The sequence below is a fragment of the Mya arenaria genome, chromosome 17 (assembly GCF_026914265.1).
Source record: "Mya arenaria isolate MELC-2E11 chromosome 17, ASM2691426v1".
In the NCBI taxonomy this organism is placed as follows: Eukaryota; Metazoa; Mollusca; class Bivalvia; order Myida; family Myidae; genus Mya; species Mya arenaria.
Window position 1 is genome coordinate 46,910,202 of NC_069138.1, and position 22,903 is coordinate 46,933,104.

General features: G+C 37.6%; 1 protein-coding gene across 1 annotated transcript; it reads right to left on the reverse strand.

The window, feature by feature from the left end:
* Positions 1-18,981: 18,981 nt before the first annotated feature.
* Positions 18,982-20,124, reverse strand: LOC128223552 (uncharacterized). Its single transcript, XM_052932829.1, has 2 exons — positions 19,996-20,124; positions 18,982-19,566 (listed from the first exon to the last, which is right to left on the reverse strand). The coding sequence occupies exons 1-2, from the start codon at positions 20,122-20,124 to the stop codon at positions 18,982-18,984; spliced, it is 714 nt and encodes a 237-aa protein (XP_052788789.1).
* Between the last annotated feature and the right edge of the window lie 2,779 nt (positions 20,125-22,903).

The window sequence follows — 22,903 nt, forward strand, 5'->3', positions numbered from 1 at the left end:
TAGAAGATACAAGAATCTTTAATTTAAGTCGAGTATATGATTAGAGGAATCATTAGCTCAATGAGTTTTATTCCGCCGATGGTTTAAAATTATATACCTGTAAGCTGTTTGTAGCCCTGTTGAAAAAATCGAAGAATGGGAATGAAAAACTTCGCCAAATAAAACGACAGAACACTCGTTTAGAAAACCTAATCGATTATATAAATAGGTTACATTCAACTGATTTTCTTTCAGACAGGAAAACATTTTTACAAGACTGGAATGGTATTATATATACAATTCACCACGGTTTAGTTTATAGATTGTATAAGAAACAACCTTTGTTTGAGAACTATCTTGATATGATTCCCTTGAACGTATTCATTATGTAAATTCAGAACTATGAATCACAAATTACCAATAGAAAAAGGTCGCTTTTTAAACATTGTTAGAAATAACCGTGTTTGTCACTTATAAATGTACATTTACTAATAATTTGTTGGGTGATGAATATCACTATATAATGGAATGCAGATACTTTAGCAATGACAGAAAAAAGAATAATCAGCAATTTTATATTAAACATCCTAATGTTTACAAATTTGAACAATTGATGAACTCTAAAGATAGAGTTGTTCTTGTGGAAATGGCATTATCTTGTAAAATTATTCTAGCTAACTTTAATTAATCTCATTCTCACTGTATCATTTATTTGATTTTTTTGGCTAATGTTGATATGTAACAAAACTAATATATCTATTTTAACATCTAAAGACTATATTTAAACTGTCGCTTTGTATGTGTACTACATTTTGTTATACTTGTTTTAACCATGTAGTTGTATGTCAGTTTTATGTTCAAATCACATGCATGTAACATGCCTTGATTTATGAAATAAACTAAACTAAACTAAACTGACGTTGTGACCTCCCTTTACAAGTTGAGCGTTACTTTGTTATACCGATTTCAGACGAAACTAATGAAATACCTTCAAATGTCGATAACTCACTTAACTTAATATATATGGGCGTACAACTCAAAATGCTTCAAGTACGCCTACTGTAGGCAGTGTCTGTAAAGTTCTTTCACTGCAAAAAATCTAATGAAAATAAAGTGGTCTGACAGATCCAACAATTATAATTCGTCAGTTTTGTCACAATCTACCTCATTTTGGATAAAGTAAAAGTGTTAATTGTTTGCAACAACGAGAAGAGAAGAGAAGATAGATTTCCCCTTGGTGGACACCGATGTGGCTTGGCAAATATTAAAAGCACTATGTATTCTTCAAATGCCTGCTTTAAATCTATGAAGACACAACCACTTTCTTCTTTCTGTTATTAAAATATTGTTTTAAGTGCTTTTAAACGTATAAACAGTTAAAAACCCAGACATTTTAGAAGCGTAATTGGTCTGAAACGGGCACCTTTAATTGACAATTTCCGAGCAAAAAACAGTAGCGGCCTCTTTTAAAAACAATGACAGACATGCCAGGCAATAGCAGATCCGTTGTCCAGTGGTAACACACTTGACGGTCAATCCAGAGATCGCAGGTTCCATTCCTCGCCGCACTACTTAAACATACTTATTGTCTTCCAGGAGGGATGTTTTAAATGTGGATCCGTGTGAGAGTGCTATTCACTGTTGCACGTTAAGGAACCAGGGTAGCTCTAACAAGGGTTACATTCCGGCTGTGCACTATGCTTCGAAAATCTATAAGGACTAACGATGTTATCGGAGCACTCGCCGAATCGGCAAGGCCCGAGCGCAAGCATAGATCTCGAAAGGACACACACAACGTAATATTTAGTAACATAAGTAAAAATATGCAAACTTACTACAGAATATCAGGTTAAGTCTAATTCAGGATAATTTTCGCAAAGTTTTACTTTCTTGATACAAATGATCAAATTGTAGAGTGTTCAGTTTCATTACGTATATTGATCACGGACCTACATGTATTTATGGTTTATAGGTTCGTACGTTTGTAGTGTAAATATTAAAACTACTGATTGAGAAGCAGTTTCCGACAGTTTTTAAACGTTTTTATTGAAATGTTTTTACGTTTTTAAATACCAACTGAAATTGTTCACATTTTAGATAACTGCAGCTCAAGCTGCTATTGTCGATATATTTTTCACATGTGTGACGTCACATATAGTGTATCTAATAGGGGCGCAAAGAGGGTGTAACGTTTCTCCCCTAGCTAGCTCGGACACGCTACCTTAAATTAAACTATAAACCTATTCTCGGACTGCATTGTCCCAAAATTTAAGTATGAAATCAGTAATATATACAAGTGATTAACAATGATTGCTTACAAAACCAATGATTGGAGAAATAATTATTATTCTTCAAGAATCAATGTTTAATTATGCCAAAACCAAAAACGCACAAACAGAAACACTACAACACCTATGCTATAACTTCAAACAGGACCAGCATAAAAAACCCTTATAAACCAATCACAATATATCAGCGAAACCCACAGTCCTAAATGTATAGCTTTTACGGGGAATCAAACCATTGACCCTGTTCCGTCTGTATCGCAATGATCCAGGCTTACTAAGAGGCCAAAAAGAAACCCCACGGATGTCCGAACCTGAAAACTAGAAGCTGTAGCGCAATGCTTCACTTTAATTCTCCTAGCCTCCAATAGTTCAGAACCCGCCCTAAACAGTACAAAAAGATACTTCAAAGCTTCACTATATAATATTAACTTGATGTTCTCACATCGGCGTCGAGACACGAACTAACTATTTCTTTGTTTATTTGAATTTATCAAGGTCTGCCCGCGCCCATTGGCTGCATTATGGCTTGACCCCGCCGTGACGCCATCACGACTTAAATTGTGTTTGAATGCCATAAGTGACATGAGATAGAAGTGACAGCAATTCGCAGTCAAATCCAGACATTGGAAGACATAAAGAAACAGAGTGAGATACAAGAAATCCGGGTGCGATACCCTAGCTCTTTGCGAAGAGACCTCTTGGTTCTCTAACGTGCTCGGTGTAAAGCACCGATACACGGGATACAACTTTCCTGGGTAGAACCAGTACTGAGTACACCACTTTCCCCAAGCACTACCCTTTAAATGCCAAGCGCCAGGCAAGGGAGCTACTTGTACCAGCTTTTAACGTCTTTCGGTATGACGCGGTTCGGGATCGAACCCACGACCTCCCGCTCCGTAGACGGACGCTTAACCACAAGGCCACGGAGACGGTTCTAACTATTTCTATGCCTTTCGCTTCTTATATACCCTAACATCACGTGACCAGAATGGAATGGTCCATTCTTAACAAACTCTAAGGGTGAAACCATTATATATAACTAACGTTACAGAGTAGGGGTGTCAAGTTTATCAAACATACGAAAAAGTAGAAAACTATTAAGAATACAACTTATTTGTATTAATTAATAATTTACTAGCTAAATTTAGACATTTAATACTAAAACCATAACATTAGTATTAAATACACGAAATCATCATAAAGAAGTCATAGCGATAAAGCGAAAATCAAATTCTCTATAAAATTCACTAAAACAGAAATGATTATTTTTCGGGCTCCGGACTACATGATTCCATGAACATTACAAGGGTACTTACAATGTTCTGATTAGCTTGTGATGAGAAGCAGTTTCCGACAAATCGACTGCGGGGCAGATTTAAGATGCCTATTGTGTGTTTTTATTATCCGTTTATTCATTATACTAAATATAAGACTGTAATAAGAAAAAAAAGGATTTAATTTTTCAGCATTTACGAAAAATTTAAACCTTAAAATTTACGACAGTCAATTCATACTCGAAATCAGGCAGACACTGAAAATCAATGATATTTTGATTAATTTCTGATAGAAACTTGTGTTTGTATACATTTAAGTGAATGTGGGTGCGAAACAAGCATGACACCAGCGTGCACAAATATGTACACAATGATCATTGTTTGTATAAGTCAATTTAGGAAAACCTTGTAGCTATTCATAGATATGCAAATTAGGTTCACACCTGCCGGTCCCCCACGTGCAAGTTTGTGTACAAAATGAAAAATAAACATTAAACATTAAATAATAATAAAAGTTACTTACATGTCTCGGTAAGAATTTCAACTTTTGATTGCCTAGTTACCATATGGTTGAATTGCAGTACCTTCTTTATGAAAATCTAAAGAAAGTACGCAAACAAGCGATTTGTCGGAAACTGCTTTCCGTCGGAAACTGCTTTTCAACCAGTATTGAGAATGAGTGCAAACTGAGTGTTTATATGTAAGTCTTGTTCCCCAACTCCAAAAATAGTATACTGTAATCTTCGCCACAGTCTTTTTTTATAACTATCATATGAATATTATCTAAATTCTAAATTGATATATTTCATTTTTTATGCAAGATGGCGACGAAACCATGACGAAATAGGATTTTTGGAACCTGTTTTCGCCTGGTAAGTGGTATAAAGTATATATTTCAAAAATATCATGACGCGCATTCGGCTCTACAATTACCATGCCTCACTCGGCTTTTTATTTCATGCGTCTAGGTTGAGGAATAAAAAAGTTATTGGAAAACCTTCGGCCAGTCTGTTGTTTACAAATGTGGGAAGCGAGAATTTGATACTTTTTAGGACGTTTAAGTTTCAAAAACACATATTTTTGCAACGGTTTCTGCTTTAACATTATTTGAATGTGGTATTTTAATTTCCTGACAGTTCCTTTGCTGTACAAGAGCCTTCATGGTAATTTTATTTTGGTTTAACCACCTAAATGTGTGCTGAAAATAGTTCAACCACCTTTTCCACTTATTATTTAACTACAGTAATGTTCTTTAATATTTCTTGATTCTTTTATGCTAGAATATACATTTTCGCCTTAAGTTCAGGGATAAAGCAAAGCAAAATTACATTACAAGGTAAAAATTAACAACCTCTAAACTACTGGTAGAGTTTAAACTTCGTGGTTATAGCAACCTTGGTAAAAAGGATGTAACGTAAATGACAAAAATTAGTGAAACAAGATGGCTGATAGACTGAGATATTGCAATAAGTTGCTATGAAACAGATAAAATTATGTGAAATTCCTCATGTTTTTAAAAGTAAGAAGCTTATGAAACAAAGCAATATCATCCTGTTACACAATATGGCTAAGTTGCTTGAATGTTCTAAATCAGAATATATGTTTAATTAGCAGGTATCAGTAAATGAAATGCCGGGTGGGGTTATTCTACAGAGTAAACTCGTGTCTATAATTGGGTTTAAAATTCAGTTACCCCATCGCGGACAACAACAAATTTGACATGACAACTGTGAGTACTTTGATAATAACACTTTCACTTAATATATATGTACAGTCAGAGTCACAACACCGGGGCACATCAATATCAATCCTTGGGGTGTAAATATCTATGACAGATAATTTTTCATTTTGATCTCTGAATGTGATGAAAATCAATGATTTCTGAATTCTATTATCCCCAAAACTTTACATCACATAATATATGTTGAAAGAACCTGAGTACAGGTAAAAAGACTCATATTTTTTTAATTTTGATTGGGATTTTTTCTGAAGATTGGGAAAAATATAACACATTTTTGCTTTGTAAATGGGTCCGATAGTTGGACCCGTGGATACTACACAAAAAGCCCTGATCTCCCTTGGACTTACCTACCAGTTGAGTACCAGTATCGAACGATACCACACTCTCCCCTGTCCTATTATTAAGGCTGGGAATATGTGACGCTAATGGACGCTAATAGACTTTTTTGATCCTCAGTTGGACCAGATACTTCAAAGCTTTTGACCTACTTTGAAGCCTCTGACAGTTGAACCCCAGAGAGAACCTTTGAGATACTATTTGGCATGCCTTTGAAGCTTTATGACGATAGCTCAAAGAGTACCCGTCTAATTACAGAGAGACCTCTGTTTTAGTTACTAATGAGCACCACTACTCATAAGCCAAGGCAGAAAGGGAACTGGCAAAGCTAATTTTAGGCCTCAGATGATACCTCAAAGAGTACCTTTCTACAGAGAGACCTCTGTATCAGTTAGTTATGAGTATCAGTGCACATTAGCAGCGGTGAAAAACCTCAGACCGCTGGACCCCGGAGAGAACCCCTGATGTACTGGTTGGCATGAGTAGAACTGGTCAGGACTACTTTGAAGCTTCATACGATAGCTCAAAGAGTATCCGTCTAATTACAGAGAGACCTTTGTATTAGTCACTAATGACATCATTGCCATAACCATCATAGTCACTGTTTACATCATTTAGGTGGATTTACAAACTCTGACTGTGTTGATCTTAAATAGTATGAGTGTCTATCCCAACACATCCACTGGCTGAAATAAGCTTCAGTCTTCCCAAAGTTATTTTTTTTAGTTCAGCAGTCACAGTGCCTTTTTAATTAGTAATTAACTGTAACTAATGATCAGAATAACATTAGTTTTAAGTATAAAAAAAATAAATTGATTATGTAATTTTGAATGATTTTCTTTCAGTTACTATACAGCAGTCAGTAAACAGCATTCTCAATACTGTACAGCCTGCAACAGCCTTTGATCAACATGCCTCGTAAAAAGAAGGTCAAAATTGGAAGACGGTTTAAGCATGGGAAAAGCAAAAGCTCTCGGATCACAGATACATTTGTTGGTGAGTACTGTTAGAAAATGTCATTATTATGGTTGTCAAGACATTGTCATAGTCAGTGCTTCAGTTTGCTTGCAAAAGGTCCTGTGGCTGCCTAAAATTCAAACTTGTTCAGCTTTATGTAAATAACTGATGTGAATACTTCAATTATAACAAACAAAATGATATGATTCTGAAACATACAGGTAATTAACAAATGGCCCATTGAAATTGGAAAAAAGCTGTAATTGAGCATTTGAAATAAAGCTCCTAGTTTAACTTGATCTTCACCAAATTTGGACAGTAGTTAGATATCCATGAGGCATCGATTCCTATGGAAAATCTGCCCATGCATGACTTTGATTATGGCCCTTGAAAGTGGCAATATTCCTGTTATCAATAGAGCCTCCATATTCACATTGCATTTTATATATTTATCTGTTACAAGACTGTTATGGCGGCCCCCATTAACTGACTCGAAATTTTCCTAAATGCTGTAGATAGAAAATGATCAAACAAGTCGTGCTTGTAGATCATAGGCCCTCGTGTTACTGTTTTCGAAGACTAAATGTCTAGGTATTGTCATAGTTTTGCTATCATTGTTTGCCTTGTCAGCACTGTAGTAGTTTTGGTACACATGTTGCTAGTGTAACGTGCGACGTTAAACAAACACCAACAGATCCCTTCAGAGAAAAGCATGCTCGACCCTGAAGGGGTCCACTGGTCTTTATATACACTAAATTCTCTATCCACACAGAGCCCGGGCTTTGCTTATTTGCATATTACCAACCAAGTTATATAACGGAATGCCATTAACGCACATCCGTCGACTACAGCGGACCGTTACACTAGTGCAGATATGCACATGTTTAGCAAAGCTCATAATTCTTTCTTTATTTATTGCAGTGTACATATGGTTTTGAAACTTTGCACACTTTTCACCATCATGCCTTCAATCTGTACACAGGAGGCGGTAACTCTATCAAGCATTTTGACAAAATTATGCCCCTTTTTCTACTTTGAATTTACGTTAAAGTTTGCGTACCACCGCAAATATTTTCAAAGTCCATTGACATCTGGCTTTGAAACTTTGCACGCTTGTTCACCATCATGCCCCCAACCTGTACACAGGAGGAGGTAACTGTATCATGCATTTCAACAGATTTATGCCCCTTTTTATTTAGAATTTACGTTAAAGTTTGCATACCACCTCAAATATTTTCAAAGCCCATTGACATCTGGCTTTGAAACTTTGCACGCTTGTTCACCATCATGCCCCCAGCCTGTACACAGGAGAAGGCAACACTATCAAACATTTTGACAAAATTATGCCCCTTTTTCGACTTAGAATTTACGTTAAAGTTTGCGTACCACCTCAAATATTTTCCATTCAATTTATGTAAATATCTCAGCACATCATGCATTGCATTGAAATCTAATATAACAGTGATCCATGCATGTTTCGCCAAAACTTTTCAATCCATACACTGAAAAGCGGCGGAATAGTCGAGCGCGCTGTCTCTGTGACAGCTCTTGTTTGCATACACAAACAGTGTTTATAAATAAATATAAGGAATACATTACAGTTATAATGCATTTTTATACTACTCATCCAAGTGTTGGTGTTGGCGACCCTTAGTTAAGCTTTTGCATGTAAGCACCTTTAAGTCATTATCTCTCCAAACTATCCAACCTACTTATGTGATCCAATACCAACAGGCTGCTGGCAAAAATGGAAGGTTCTAATGGCAATTGAGCCAGTTCAAATTTAGAAAAATAATTAAAATTTAAGTAGAATAATTATCAGCTGGTTGGTTAATGTACTTTTAGATACGGTTCAACTTATTGAGAACGCTGTACTTTTTAATGAAATTTTCCTGTTTTAATGGCCAGTTGTTATTCACGTAGATTTTTGCATTTAACCACATTTTATTTAAAGTCCATATCTCAGCAAATACATCATGTATTTTATTGAAACTTTAGAATTGTGGTCCCAACTATCCAACCTGTTTAATTATTTAAATTAGATAACTTTACAGTACTTTGTATACATGTATAATGTAAATTATTTTTGACTTGAAAGTTTTGGTAAAGGTTTTGCATGTCAGCACAGCTTAGGTTAACATCTCAACAACAATGTGATTTATTGCGTTGAGACTTTATGCAACAATACTCAACCTTCAAATGGACTTAAATCAAGATAGTTTTTGCATATATATAAAGGCAAATTATGGTCCTTTATTATTTGATATAGGATTTTTGTTAAAATTTGCATGTAACCACATTTAAGCAAGTCAATTACTTCACCAAAGCTTTGCCATCATTAAATTAAAAAGTGGCGGAAAAGTCGAGCACACTGTCTCTGTGGACAACTCTTGTTTAGTCTTTGAACAGAATAATTGAGAATGTATATGTATATCGCATGCAGAAATTACTCAATTAAGTCAATAAGTCATCAAAGTTAGACTTTGAATTCTTATACTAGTCCTTGACAATTTTCTTTCAACAAGCCCTGCTTGATAATATTCAGAATTCAAACAAGCCCTGAAAGCATGTGGCCAATCAAGGCCTTGCGAGATTGATGCTTATTTTGACCACTGAAGTATTCTGGAATGTACAGCAAATACATGCTTTAACATCACAACAAGTGCTTTATTTGACCTGAGGTAGCTACATGTTAAAGTTATTTATGTTATGTTACATGACTTATAAACATTTGCAATCTTTATTTCGTTATTGTTTGATCTTTGAGAACTTTTCTCAAGAATTTTGTGTGATTCAGGGTCTTTCAGAATATGCATCTTCAGTTTTCAAGCCACATAAAAAACATTACTATAGACTGTTCAATGAATATGTGAGGTGAAAGCCTTCCATTCAAACATTTACTAAGAGTAATGTTTTGTTCTGTTGTCATTAAAGTACAATTTTGTTCTCCAATCTTATGAATTTCTGTCAGAATATCAATGACAATAAGCAGGATATATAAGACCAAGTGATACAGGTCAACTCTGGTCAAAAGGTCACTAGGTCAAATATTAAGTCAATATTTAGTTAAATTCCTTATTCCTTTCACAATTTCATCAGTGTTCATAAAATCAATAAGAAACTTTAAAATGGTCAGAATAATTCTCTAAATCATATTTAGGACCAGTTAGTATATACATAATCTCGGGTCAAAACTAATTTATTAGGTCAAATCAAGAAAGCAATTGTGTGCACAAATCAAACAGAGTTATCCAATCTTTAGGAAACTTGATCCAAATATTTCTTAGAATTATTCAGGTGAATATATTGGTCATCTCAGTTCAAAACTAGGTCAGACCAGTATAAAATTGGTGAGCAGCATACTCACCCCCTAGCACATACATCCTGCTGCAGTATTGCATAAGCCTTTGCGCAGGGGCGGTATACCGTGCGGCATGACCAGGTTCTAAGAGAGATGGCAAACATCTTAGAAAATGAGAGAAGGAAAGAGCGACGCTTGAAACAGACAGGCCCCCAGTTAATCAGCTTTGTAAGACAAGGGGAGAAGAAGCCGACAACAACAACATGTAGCGGCATCCGACAAGAATCTCAAAACTGGGATATGTTGGTAGACCTGAAGAAAAGTTTGAAGTTTCCAGAGGAAGTGGCCCATACCACTCTTCGGCCAGACATAGTTCTTTGGTCCAGGTCTCCAAAGCTGGTTGTATTGGTGGAGCTTACAGTACCTTGGGGAGAGAGATGTGAGGAGGCATACGAGCTGAAGAAGGGAAAATAACAAGACTTGGTAGACACATGTAGAAAGAGGGGTTGGAAGACATGGATCTTCCCAGTGGAAGTTGGATGTAGAGGATTTCCATCACAGTCAGTGTGGAAAATGCTTGGAGCAGTGGGCATCAAGGGACGAGTCAGAAAGACAGCTGTCCACGCTCTTGGGAGAGCTGCAGAGAGGGTGTCCAGTTGGCTCTGGCTACGACGCAGTGAACCGACTTGGAAGCCAACATAGACGAGGTAGTGACTGATTACCACTACCTAGCATAATAGCATAAATAGATATCCTGGCCAGTGCAGGAAACTTTGTTTTTGCTTTGGGTGTAAATATAAACGCATGCATTATTACACTGATTTTACATTCATCGGAGTGCCATAATATCACCCTTGATCTCATGAAAGCAGCGGGCCACTAACTTTCATCGGAGTGCCATAATATGACCCTGGTTCTCATGAAAGCAGCGGGCCACTAACTTTCATCGGAGTGCCATAATATGACCGTGGTTCTCATGAAAGCAGCGGGCCACTAACTTTCATCGGAGTGCCATAATATGACCGTGGTTCTCACGAAAGCAGCGGACCACTAACTTTCATCGGAGTGCCATAATATGACCATGGTTCTCGTGAAAGCAGCGGGCCACTAACTTTCATCGGAGTGCCATAATATGACCATGGTTCTCGTGAAAGCAGCGGGCCATTAACTTTCATCGGAGTGCCATAATATGACCATGGTTCTCATGAAAGCAGCGGGCCACTAACTTTCATCGGAGTGCCATAATATGACCGTGGTTCTCACTAACTTTCATCGGAGTGCCATAATATGACCATGGTTCTCGTGAAAGCAGCGGGCCACTAACTTTCATCGGAGTGCCATAATATGACCATGGTTCTCGTGAAAGCAGCGGGCCACTAACTTTCATCGGAGTGCCATAATATGACCATGGTTCTCGTGAAAGCAGCGGGCCACTAACTTTCATCGGAGTGCCATAATATGACCGTGGTTCTCATGAAAGCAGCGGGCCACTAACTTTCATCGGAGTGCCATAATATGACCATGGTTCTCGTGAAAGCAGCGGGCCACTAACTTTCATCGGAGTGCCATAATATGACCATGGTTTTCATGAAAGCAGAGAGCCACTAACCACTGTTGCTTTTTTTATAAAGCTGCCATACCGGTATTTTCACTGAATTCAGATTTAGAATTTAATTGTAACAATTGTTGAATAGCGGCGCCTTGAATGTATTATGTTCGAAATTCCAACAAATACAGCTATAGTTTTTTATTGAATAGTTTTGTTCGATCAGCAAACAAAAATGATAGTTTCCTATTGAATTGTCTTCTTCGACGTCCAGCAAATAAAGAAACTGTTCATATTTGCTTGTAAATATTATATCAACGATCTTATAGTTTTTTATTGAATTGTGTTGTAAGCTCTTCCAGCAAATAAAGCAACTGTTTTATCAGATTGGCTTGGTAAATAGTATATCAACGCGTTAAATCAATATATGACACTTCTTAAATAAATTCCGCAATTGTAAAGTCATTATAAAAATGCTATTTGATTGTTCAAACTTATAAAATAGGGTTTAAACTTTAAATTGTGAAAATGAGGAGTTTTAAATTATACGTATTTTCTTTGTTACTTGTTGCAGCTACTATTGTGATTTTTGGAACAGGTTTGTGGATAAGCTTTATGATTTTATCATTATAAATGTGTTCCCAATTTCTCAAAAATCGTGCAACTAAAAAGTAGCCGGCAAGTATAATTACTGCTTGCAAATGAGTAAAACAATCACCATTTAACAAATATATTAAAATTACTCTCTGCATATTCAAAACCATGAGTAAAAAGAACTAGATGCCAACAGTTATTGTAGTATTACATCACCATCTTAAAATTTCAACGCGTCATGACGTCAGTAAACAACGTCCCACGCGCGGTTTAGATGAAATGTACAAAAATGCGTTTTCTACAATATTCCTATAAATTGATGATTAAAGGTGGCAAGAAAAACATCAATCATGTGGGGGGGGGGGTCCGCTACGGATTGTAATATCCGACCTTCGGACACGCTGCGTGGTCGGTTATTTGGCGAACCTCGTTACCGGCTTACGCGCTTCCTGTTTCCAAAATAATGTTTTGACAGTACTCCATCAGACGGCGGATTTGTGTATAAGAAACTAAACTCTCAATCAAACTCTGGTAAAATACCGAAGGCGGGGCTCCGTAAATGGCGTTACCTGTGCTATGTTTAATTTACAATGGTGTAGGATTAGTAACTCGGGACCGCTGTAGTGAACAGTTTCCTTCAGAAATCCAAGAGCGCCTTAAGTTCCTCATCCCTGCGATGATCAAGGCCCGTCAGGACGGCAAAACGGCACACCTGTCATATGGCAAACTTTTTATTAACAACAAAATGTACATGTACCGTGACGGTTGAAACTATCCGTACTTCGGGCTTTAGCAAGGATCTTGGCCAATCACAACTATCTTTTTTAGTTTGGAATGTCCAAGGCATTAAAGCAAAACTTGACGATTCAGATTTTTTAAACTTTGTGTCGACAAACCTGTTTCCAAACAGGTAAAAGTAGTCAAACTGCAAATAACCTACCCCACAGACGTAATAATGATAAAATATGCAATCAATTTGGCACACGACTTTTATCACTTTGTAAAGAGAATGATCATTGTATTCTCAATGACCGTTTAGAGGCAGGTAACTGTACTTTTCACGGATCGTGGCGAAATAAACCAACTTCAAGTCTTGTGGATTATATTATCTGCAATCACAATAGTTATGAAGTTATAAATAAAATGTATGTTATGGACTTGACAGAATTCTCGGATCATTGTCCAGTTTATTTTTCTTTAAATTGCACTGAACTTGAATTAAATGATACTTGTCATGAATATGACAAAATTATGTGGGATACTTCCCGGAGAAACATTTTCTTGCAATCACTAACAAACAAGTCTGAGCTGTTTGATAATATAAATACAAAATTATTATCCAATCAATCCTCGATTGACGATTGTCTGCAAAACTTTTCAAATCTTATGTATGACATCTCTTTAAATTGTTTCGGGAGACTTTTCGTAGCCGCAAATCTACCGGAAACAGAAATACCAAAAAAGCGTCTTGGTTGGATGAAAGCTGTATAAGCGCGAAACGTGATTTCTTGACAGCGAAACGCACTTATGATCATAATCATACTGATGTTAATAAATTACAGTTTTTAAACGCTAGGAGTAAATTTTCTAAAACAAAACGCAAAACTAAACATATATTTTATGGGGCAGAAAAGAAAAAAAGATATCATCTTTAAGTAAAACAGCACCTCGTAAATTTTGGAAATACATAAAAAAGTCAGCAATTCTGCTAAGTATCTTCCCTAATGTATCTGAAAATTCGTTTTTTGATCATTTTTTAAACATTTCAAATGAAGCTGAGGGTCAATTTAACATTAGAGACCATAATATATCGAGAGACGAAACTTTCTCCCACATCAGATAAGTAGATCCAATTATTTAACCATGCTAGATATTCTTATCTTGCCCACGGGCGAAGATAAAATGCCCGTATGGAACTCCTTTTAATTGTCACCACATTGTAATTACCTCCCATGTTGAAGACTGTCGTCAGTAGCATCAAGGAAGGAAATCTTGTTTTATGGTAATATTTAGAACGCTAATTAATTATTTCTCGCTTCAAATGTCACCATAAAACAGTTTTCACGCACCATTCAAGAAATAATGCTTCATTCTCCTTAGAACTATTTAAAAAGACCGATTTGTCTATTAACATTTACTGGATCACTGCGCGCATATCCATGACAACCACGTGCTATCGCATATCCATACGCAGTTATTTTCACTAAGCACAAAAGAGTTCCAGCACAAAATACGTTTTTACTTAATTTTGTTTAACTGAGATTGGAGTAAAAGCATCTACCGTAGCCGCTCGCGCAGGGTGTTTTGCGGAAACTCGGTACACCTCGTTTCCTCAAAACACCCTACGCTCGGGTCGGAATGAACCTATCTTACACTCTCGGCCATGGAAGATACTTATACTCTCCATTGATTTTCTCGACTGCGAAATATTAATAGAAGAAATTGTCAAAACCATAAAGTCGCTGAAGCGGCACAAAGCCTGTGATTTCGATAGAAATGTTGCAGATTTTTTCATTGACAGTAACAATTTTATTTCGCCTTATCGTTGTACTCTGTTTAACTATATATATGATAGTTGTGTTCACTCTATAGCTGATGCAATTTTCCTTCTTCACGCTTCTATACAAAAAGTCCATAACAAAGGTTCTAAACTGTGGTGCGCATTCAAAGAACTTTTGACACAGTTAATAGAGATGCATTATGGGTAAAATTGATTAAATCAGGTATCAGCTGTAAAATAATCAACATGATAAAGTGTATATATAGCGACATCCAATCCTGTATAAAAATAGCTAGAGACATTAGCTATTCTCAAATGTTTGTTACAATCGGTTTGAAACAGGTGGAGCCTTTATCTCCCCTTTTATTTATATTATTTATAAATGATATATATGAAAATATTGATTTCCTCACTCTGTACTAAAGACCTTGAACTGCTATCTATGTATATGATACTATTTGCTGATGATATTGTGCTTTTACTACTAATGCAGCCAGTCTACAAGCTCAGATTAACTCTATTTTTCATTACTCTATCAAATGGGGTTTGAAAATTAATGTTAGCAAAACAAACAAGTTTGTATATTTGAAAAAAGGAAGCAATATAGAAATAGAGTTCTTTATAAATAATGAGATTATTGAAGTTGTTGATAATTTTACGTACTTAGGTATTAATTTTATGTATTCAGGCAATATGTCTAGTGCTGTTAAGATGTTACATGACCAAGCCCTTAGGGCATATAATAGTCTCCTGATTTTGTTCGATCGAGTCAAATTAGATGTTAAGACCAAGTTATCGTTGTTCAATACTATGATTGTGCCTATTCTTGTATACGGGTCAGAAATCTGGGGAGTTTATAATTTTAAAGAAGTTGATGAACTGCAAATTCGATTTTTAAAGCATTTACACTGTACTTTGTGTCAAAAAACAGACTCCTAACTATGCTTTATACGGTGAATTTGGAGAAATACCATTATCTATCGTTTGCAAGGAAAAGGCAATCAAATTCTGGTTAAAGATTATGAAAAATGGTGACTCTCCAATGAATTATATGTATCTCGATCAGTGTAATAATTTTATTGGCCCTTGCTGGGCGACTAAGATGAAATCTATTATAAACCATTTAGGATTAAATTTTCTTACTGATAATTTTGATGTAAATGCCGAATACTTTCCTTTGTTAAAAGCTAAACTCCGTGACCAGTTTATCCAAGATTGGCGCGGATCGATAAATAGCATGACTAAATTAGAAACATATTGCTCACTGAAAACAAATTTTGAATACGAAGAATATCTTGATAGAATTGAAAACGATAATTTACGCAAACATTTTTCTTCCATAAGGTTGTCTGCTCACAAGTTAGAAGTTGAAGTCGGTAGATATACCGGTATTGCAAGAGGAAACAGACTTTGCAAATGCTGTAACGCTAATGTTATAGAAAATGAATACCATTTTGTATTACGCTGTAGTAAATTTAGACTCTTAAAATACCTAGGAAATATATCATGGCCAAATTTAAATATGTTTAAACGACTAATGTTAAGCAAAAGGCAAACTAAGATAGCAATCTACATTAAAGAAGCCATGAATTTAAGAAATACTTTCCTTGTACAATAGTAATCCTCCTTATGTTAACCTTTTTTTTTATTTATGCTTTTTCCTTCTAAGTGTTTAACAATTTATGTTGTCATATTTAATTACATGATGTATATTTATTATTATTCCGTTCCTCTTTATAGTTGATTTATGTTTTGCCATATTTATGTTGTTAATGGCCAAAGGCTATTTCATGCCGATCTGCCAATAAACTTTGAAACTTGAAACTTGAAGTAATATCTTTGTTTAAAGGCCTTATTTAAAGCAAACTATTACCTTCCGACGAAGCATTTATGACGCTAGTTATCACGTGGTATACACACAATGAATTGGTGTAAGGGACATTACGCAAATAAACATCAAGACTAATAACTCGGGCTTTATTAATGACTGAGTTATGACCCTTTTCGACTTGAAAAGAACACCTTGTTTCTGATTAAATAGTGTTAAGACATTTTAATATTGCTTTTTGAACCGAGAAGATGTCAAAGTTAAAGACTTCTTATGCATTTTAGTACATACAGTCAACATTGTTTAACATTGCCATTGGTGTCAAAAATAAACCGTAAATTTAAATAATGGGAAATCGATGTCGTTGAACATGTTTGTGTATAATTAAAGATGGTGAGTCAAATCTGTTAAAAACAAACTGCAATAGGATACTAGGTCACGAACAAGCGACGATTATTTGTGCTGCCTGACAACAATATTTCTCAAATAACACTATGCGCTTGCATGATACCGCCTAGGTCACGACTTCTCGCCGAATATAACTTTATGATACTCATTCACAATTACAAGACACTGAATAGTGCTACCTGACCACGTTTTCCTCTTATAACACACTGCGCTTTTTTATACTCGACGATAAATAGTGCTGCCTGACCACAACATTTCTCGAATAACACTGTGCGCTTGCATGATACGTCTAAGTCACGACTTTTCGCCGAATATAGTTTTTCCACAAGTACCACTGCGCTTGTATGATACTGATTTACGATTATTCGACGATTAATATTGCTACCTGACCATGATTGTCCTCAAATAACACACTGTGTTTTTTATACTCGACGATAAGTAGTGCTACTTGACCAAGATTATCATCGAATAACACACTGCGATTTATACTCAACGATAAGAAGTGCTACCTGACCAAGATTTTCCTCCATTAACACACTGTGCTTTTTATACTCGACGATAGTGCTACCTGACCACGATTTTCCTCCATTAACACACTGTGCTTTTTATACTCAACGATAAGTAGTGCTACCTGACCACGATTTTCCTCCAATAACACACTGCGATTTATATTCAACGATATGTAGTGCTGCCTGACCACGATTTTCCTCCAATAACACACTGCGATTTATATTCAACGATATGTAGTGCTGCCTGACCACGATTTTCCTCCAATAACACACTGCGCTTTTTATATTCGACGATAAGTAGTGCTACCTGAACACGATTTACTTCAAATGGCTCAGTGCGCTTTTATGATATTAGGTCACCACTACTCGTAATCAAAAGTCACGGTTGCCTAGCCACGATACTTCTTAAATAACTCGCATTTATGATACTAGATTGTTAGCTTATTCTAGTAAATCAAGGTCTGCCCGCACCTATTGGCTGTATTCCGGCGTGACCCTGCCTTGACGCCACCACGACTTAAATTATGTTTAAATGCATAAGATATAAATGACCGTTATTGCCAGTCAAATCCAGACATACGAAGACTTGAATAAACAGAGTAAAATACAAAAGAGACATTTTTGTTCATTACATGTTCGGTGTAATGAAAGCAACGATACACGGGGGAACTATTTTCCAGGGTTAAACTAGTACTGAGTACACACTTGCCCCAGTATCACCCTTTTAATCCCGAGCGCTAGGCAACGGAGCTACTGACATCATATACTCGTATTAACGTATCTCGGTTTGATGTGGTCCCCATAAGATGTTACGTGTTTGGTGACCACAATTTCGCTAAAACATAATTGCACGTTTATGACACAAGGTCTCAATTTTTAGACGATTACATATAGTGCTGGTTAACTACATGTCCTTCAAATACAACCGTGACTGCGCTTTTTGATACTCGGCCACAACTACTTTAACAACGATGAAAGAGGACAGTGTTGCCTGTGAACGATTTCACTCAAATAACACATCACGCTTGTTCGCTACTAGGTCACGACTGCTCGACCTTATTTTTTCACCTCAAAATGTTGTATTAACCCTATGTGGCTAACTGTTTACATGCTAGCCACAATAATGCGATTTTAGGGATTTTTTTTAACATTTGGATATTTTGTTCCCTAAACGCCACAAGTCGACTGATCCATACCAATGTAAAATAGATTCTTCAATTGTAACTCCACAATTCGGGGTAGATGGGACTATCGACGGGGTAGATGGTACACATGAGAGGGTAGATGGGACACGGGGTAGATGCGACAAGTGACGGGGTAGATGGGACACGTGGCGGGGTAGATGGGACACTCGACGGGGTAGATGAGACACATGACGGGGTAGATGGGACACACGACGGGGCTAGATGTGACACATGAATGTGTACATGGGACACATAACGGTGTAGATGGGACACATGACAGGGTAGATGGGACACGTGAAGGGTTAGATGGGGCACATGACGGGGTAGATGGGACACATGACGGGGTAGATGTGACACACGACGGGGTAGATGGGACACAAGACGGGGTAGATGGGACACATGAAGGGGTAGATGGGACACAAGACGGGGTAGATGGAACACATTATTGGGTAGATGGGACACATGACGGGGTTAGATGGGACACATGATTGTTTAGATGGGACTAACGACGGGGTAAGATGGGACACACGACGGGGTTAGATGGGACACAAGAGGGGGTAGATGGGACACATGACGGGGCTAGATGGGACACACGGTGGGGGTAGATGGGACACATGACGGGGCAGATGAGACACACGACGGGGTAGATGGGACACATGACGGGGTAAATGGGACAAACGACGGGGGTATATGGGACACATGACGGGGCTAGATGGGACACATGACGGGATAAATGGGACAAACGACGGGGGTATATGGGACACACGACGGGGGTAGATTGGACACATGACGGGGCTAGATGGGACACATGACGGGGCTAGATGGGACACACGACGGGGGTAGATGGGACACACGACGGGGGTAGATGGGACACATGACGGGGCTAGATGGGACACACGACGGGGGTAGATGGGACACACGACGGGGCTAGATGTGACACATGACGGGCTAGATGGGGCACATGACAGGATAGATGGGACACATGACGGGGCTAGATGGGACACATGACGGGGTAGATGGGACACACGATTGTGGTAGATGGGACACACGACGGGGCTAGATGTGACACATGACGGGGTATGATGGGACACATGACGGGGTAAATGGGACACACGACGGGGCTAGATGGGACACACGATTGGGGTAGATGGGACACACGATTAGGGTAGATGGGACACACAACGGGATAATATGGGACACACGAGGGGGGTAGATTGGGCACATGACGGGGTAGATGGGGCACATGACAGGATAGATTGTACACATGATGGGGCTAGATGGAACACTTGACGGGGTAAATGGGACACATGACGGGGATAGATTGAACACACGGCGGGGGTATATGGGACACACGACGGGGGTAGATGTGGCACATGACGGGGTTAGATATGATACATGACGGGGGTAGATGGGACACATGACGGGGTAGATTTGAAACACGATTTGGGGTAGATGGGACACATGGCGGGGTAGATGTGAAACACGATTTGGGGTAGATGGGACACATGACGGGTTAGATGGAACACATGACGGTGGTAGATGTGACACACGATAGGGGTAGATGGGACACATGACGGGGTAGATGGAACACATGACGGGGGTAGATGTGACACACGATTGGGGTAGATGTGACACACGATTGGGGTAGATGGGACACATGACGGGTAGATGGGACACATTGCGGGGTTAGATTGGACATGCAATTGTCGTAGATGCGACACAAGACGGGGTTAATACTTTTACAATACAATGAAAGCTACCGGGACAATCCCAGTAGCATCGCAATAAAATGTTTACCCTGTTTAGAGGCGAAGGTAAGGGCCCTATCGATACTGAAAAAGAAACACTTCAAACATCGAACACAGGAGAACACGCACATCAACAGAGCTTTATCAAAAGCATTATTTTATGAAAAAACAACAACAACACATAAGCTTTAACACAGTCGCTACACTGAGGCACACCGAGGCAGCTGCCTCTGTGTTTTTTCCGGCATATAACAATTTCTATAGCTCTAAAAATAACTATTTTCCACTTTATTCATTTGCCTCAATGTACACAAACCATCGAGGCGGAATGTCTATATTTGAAAAAAGAACTGACTATTACATATAATAGAATAAACTCTACAAACTACGGTACTATACCGTTTAATGTTGACTTATTGATTTTGTAACATTTAATTAGGAAGATATCACAAATCAATATTTTATACATTCTTAACAATCACTTTTCTTTGGCTATTCTGCAAAGCGGAAATATATATTAAAACATTCTTGACTAAAGATGTGTCTGATCTGTTAGCTGGGTTGACTGAAGAAGAAGAACATGAACACGAAACTCTACTATACGACGTTTCAAAGCGACAGTCTTTGCCAACACTGTCGGACAAACGTTGGCTATCACGTGTTGACTCAATTAGCACGCTAATTGTAAATCATGACAAGATATGCGATGCGCTACAACAAGTGCTTGATGAATCTTCAGGCCAATCTGTACATGATGCAACAAGTTATATGCACGCTATGCAGCGATTTGAAACCATTGTAGTTGCTGTACTTACACAGTACACGTTGGGGTTTGTTCGCCAGCTGTCTGTCAGCCTTCAGGGAAAGTCATGTAACCTTTTAAAGGCGCATACTGAGGCATAAAACATCATTGAAATTCGTCAAAATATTAGAAATGAGGATATGTTTGACAAATTGTACAATCGCGCAGTAAGTATTTCTGCATCTCTTGAAGTTGTGTCGTCGAAGACACCGTGCGAATTCATCTTCGGACAAAGGCAGTGTCCAAGACCATGTCCAGGTTGAATTATTACTTTCCATTCCTCGACCACATGATTTCACACATGAAGACACGACTCCCCGCTGAACTGGGAGGCGCCTTCTTCCTGGACACATGCAAAATCTTGACTCCGCTCTAACATATCAATTATGGAGGCATTTCTAAATGTCTTGCCGTGCCGAAACCTGGAGATTTTGAACAGGAAGTATTGCGATGGACCTTGTTAAACAAAAACTGTACCAAAGGCATGACGCTTGAAAAAGGTGAAGCTGCATGTGACGAAGTCTTTACCCCCAACTATTCAAGAATATTAAAATTAATTATGTGTCTGCCTGTTGGTTCTTGCACTTGTGAAAGGAGTTTCACTTCACCGAGGCGGCTCAAGACCCTGAGTCGGACATCAATGGGTGCTTCACGACTTAATGGTTTGGCACTTGCCTACGTCCACTGGAACATTTCTTAAACAAATTCTTAAGTTGTGGGACGCCACAGGACACCATCGCATAGCACTGGCATTCAAAAATTAAAGTGACGATATGTGAGACGTTTAGAAGTAGGTTTATGGTATTGGTAACAAAGCCTCATATGATTGTGACAGTAAATTTCTCCTAAATGCACATTTGTTTTGTCTTAATTTATGTAAACCGTGTACAATTAACTGTTGTTAAAATGTTGAAATGTTATATTTTTATGTAACATTTTTATGCATTTAATTCAACCAAAGATACTCAGAATGCAGGGAATCGCTTCTTGCAAAAAAAAAAATTCCGGAGGGTGGGGGGTGGGGCGGGGGCATGCCCCCGGACCCCCATAGACCGTTCTGCCTCGGTGTTTTTTTAAGTCTGGCTACGGCACTGACTAGTGACTAGTTTACATAAATATCCTGGCCAATGCAGGAAGCTTTGTTTTTGCGTTTGGTGTAAATATAAGCGCTTGCATTTATAGTTTTGTTTTATACATTGATTTTACATTAACCTGAGTGCCATAATATGACCATTGTTCACATGAAACAGCGGGCCACTAGTTTTATATACCACTGTTTCTGTGTTTTTTTGTGTTTTTTTGTAAAGCTGCCATACCGGTATTTTCACAGAATTCAGATTTAGAATTTACTTTTAACAGTTGTTGAATAGCGGCGTATTGAATGTATTACGATCGATCTTCACACAAAACCAGCTATAGTTTTTTATTGAATAGTTTTGTTCGATCAGCAAACAAAAATTATAGTTTCCTATTGAATTGTCTTCTTCGACGTCCAGCAAATAAAGCAACTGTTCATATTTGCTTGTAAATATTATATCAACGGTTTAAGTCAATATATGGCACTTCTTAAATTATTCCGCAATTGTAAAGTCGTTATAAAAATACTATTTAATTGTTCAAACTTTAAAAATAGTGTTTTTCTTTGAATTGTGAAAATGAGGAGTTTTAAATTATATTTATTTTCTGTGTTACTTGTTGCAGTTACTGTTGTGATTTTTGGAACAGGTTTGTGGATAAGCGTTATGATTTTATAATCATAACTGTGTTCCCCATTTCTCAAAAAGCGTGCAACTAAAAAGTAGCCAGCAAGTATAATTACTGTTTGCAAATGTGTAAAACAATACATTTTTAACAAATATATTAAAATTACCAAATTCTGGTGATATCCTTGCATATCCAAACCCATCA

Bases quoted from the DNA above. Each gene is read 5' to 3' on its own strand.
- LOC128223552 (XM_052932829.1), bottom strand. From the start codon at position 20,124: ATGTGTCCCATCTACCCGTCATGTGTCCCATCTACCCCAATCGTGTGT. The intron at 19,567-19,995 runs GTGTGTCACATC...TGTCCCATCTAG, and splicing joins GTGTCCCATCTACCCCTATC to CCCCGTCGTGTGTCCCATTT.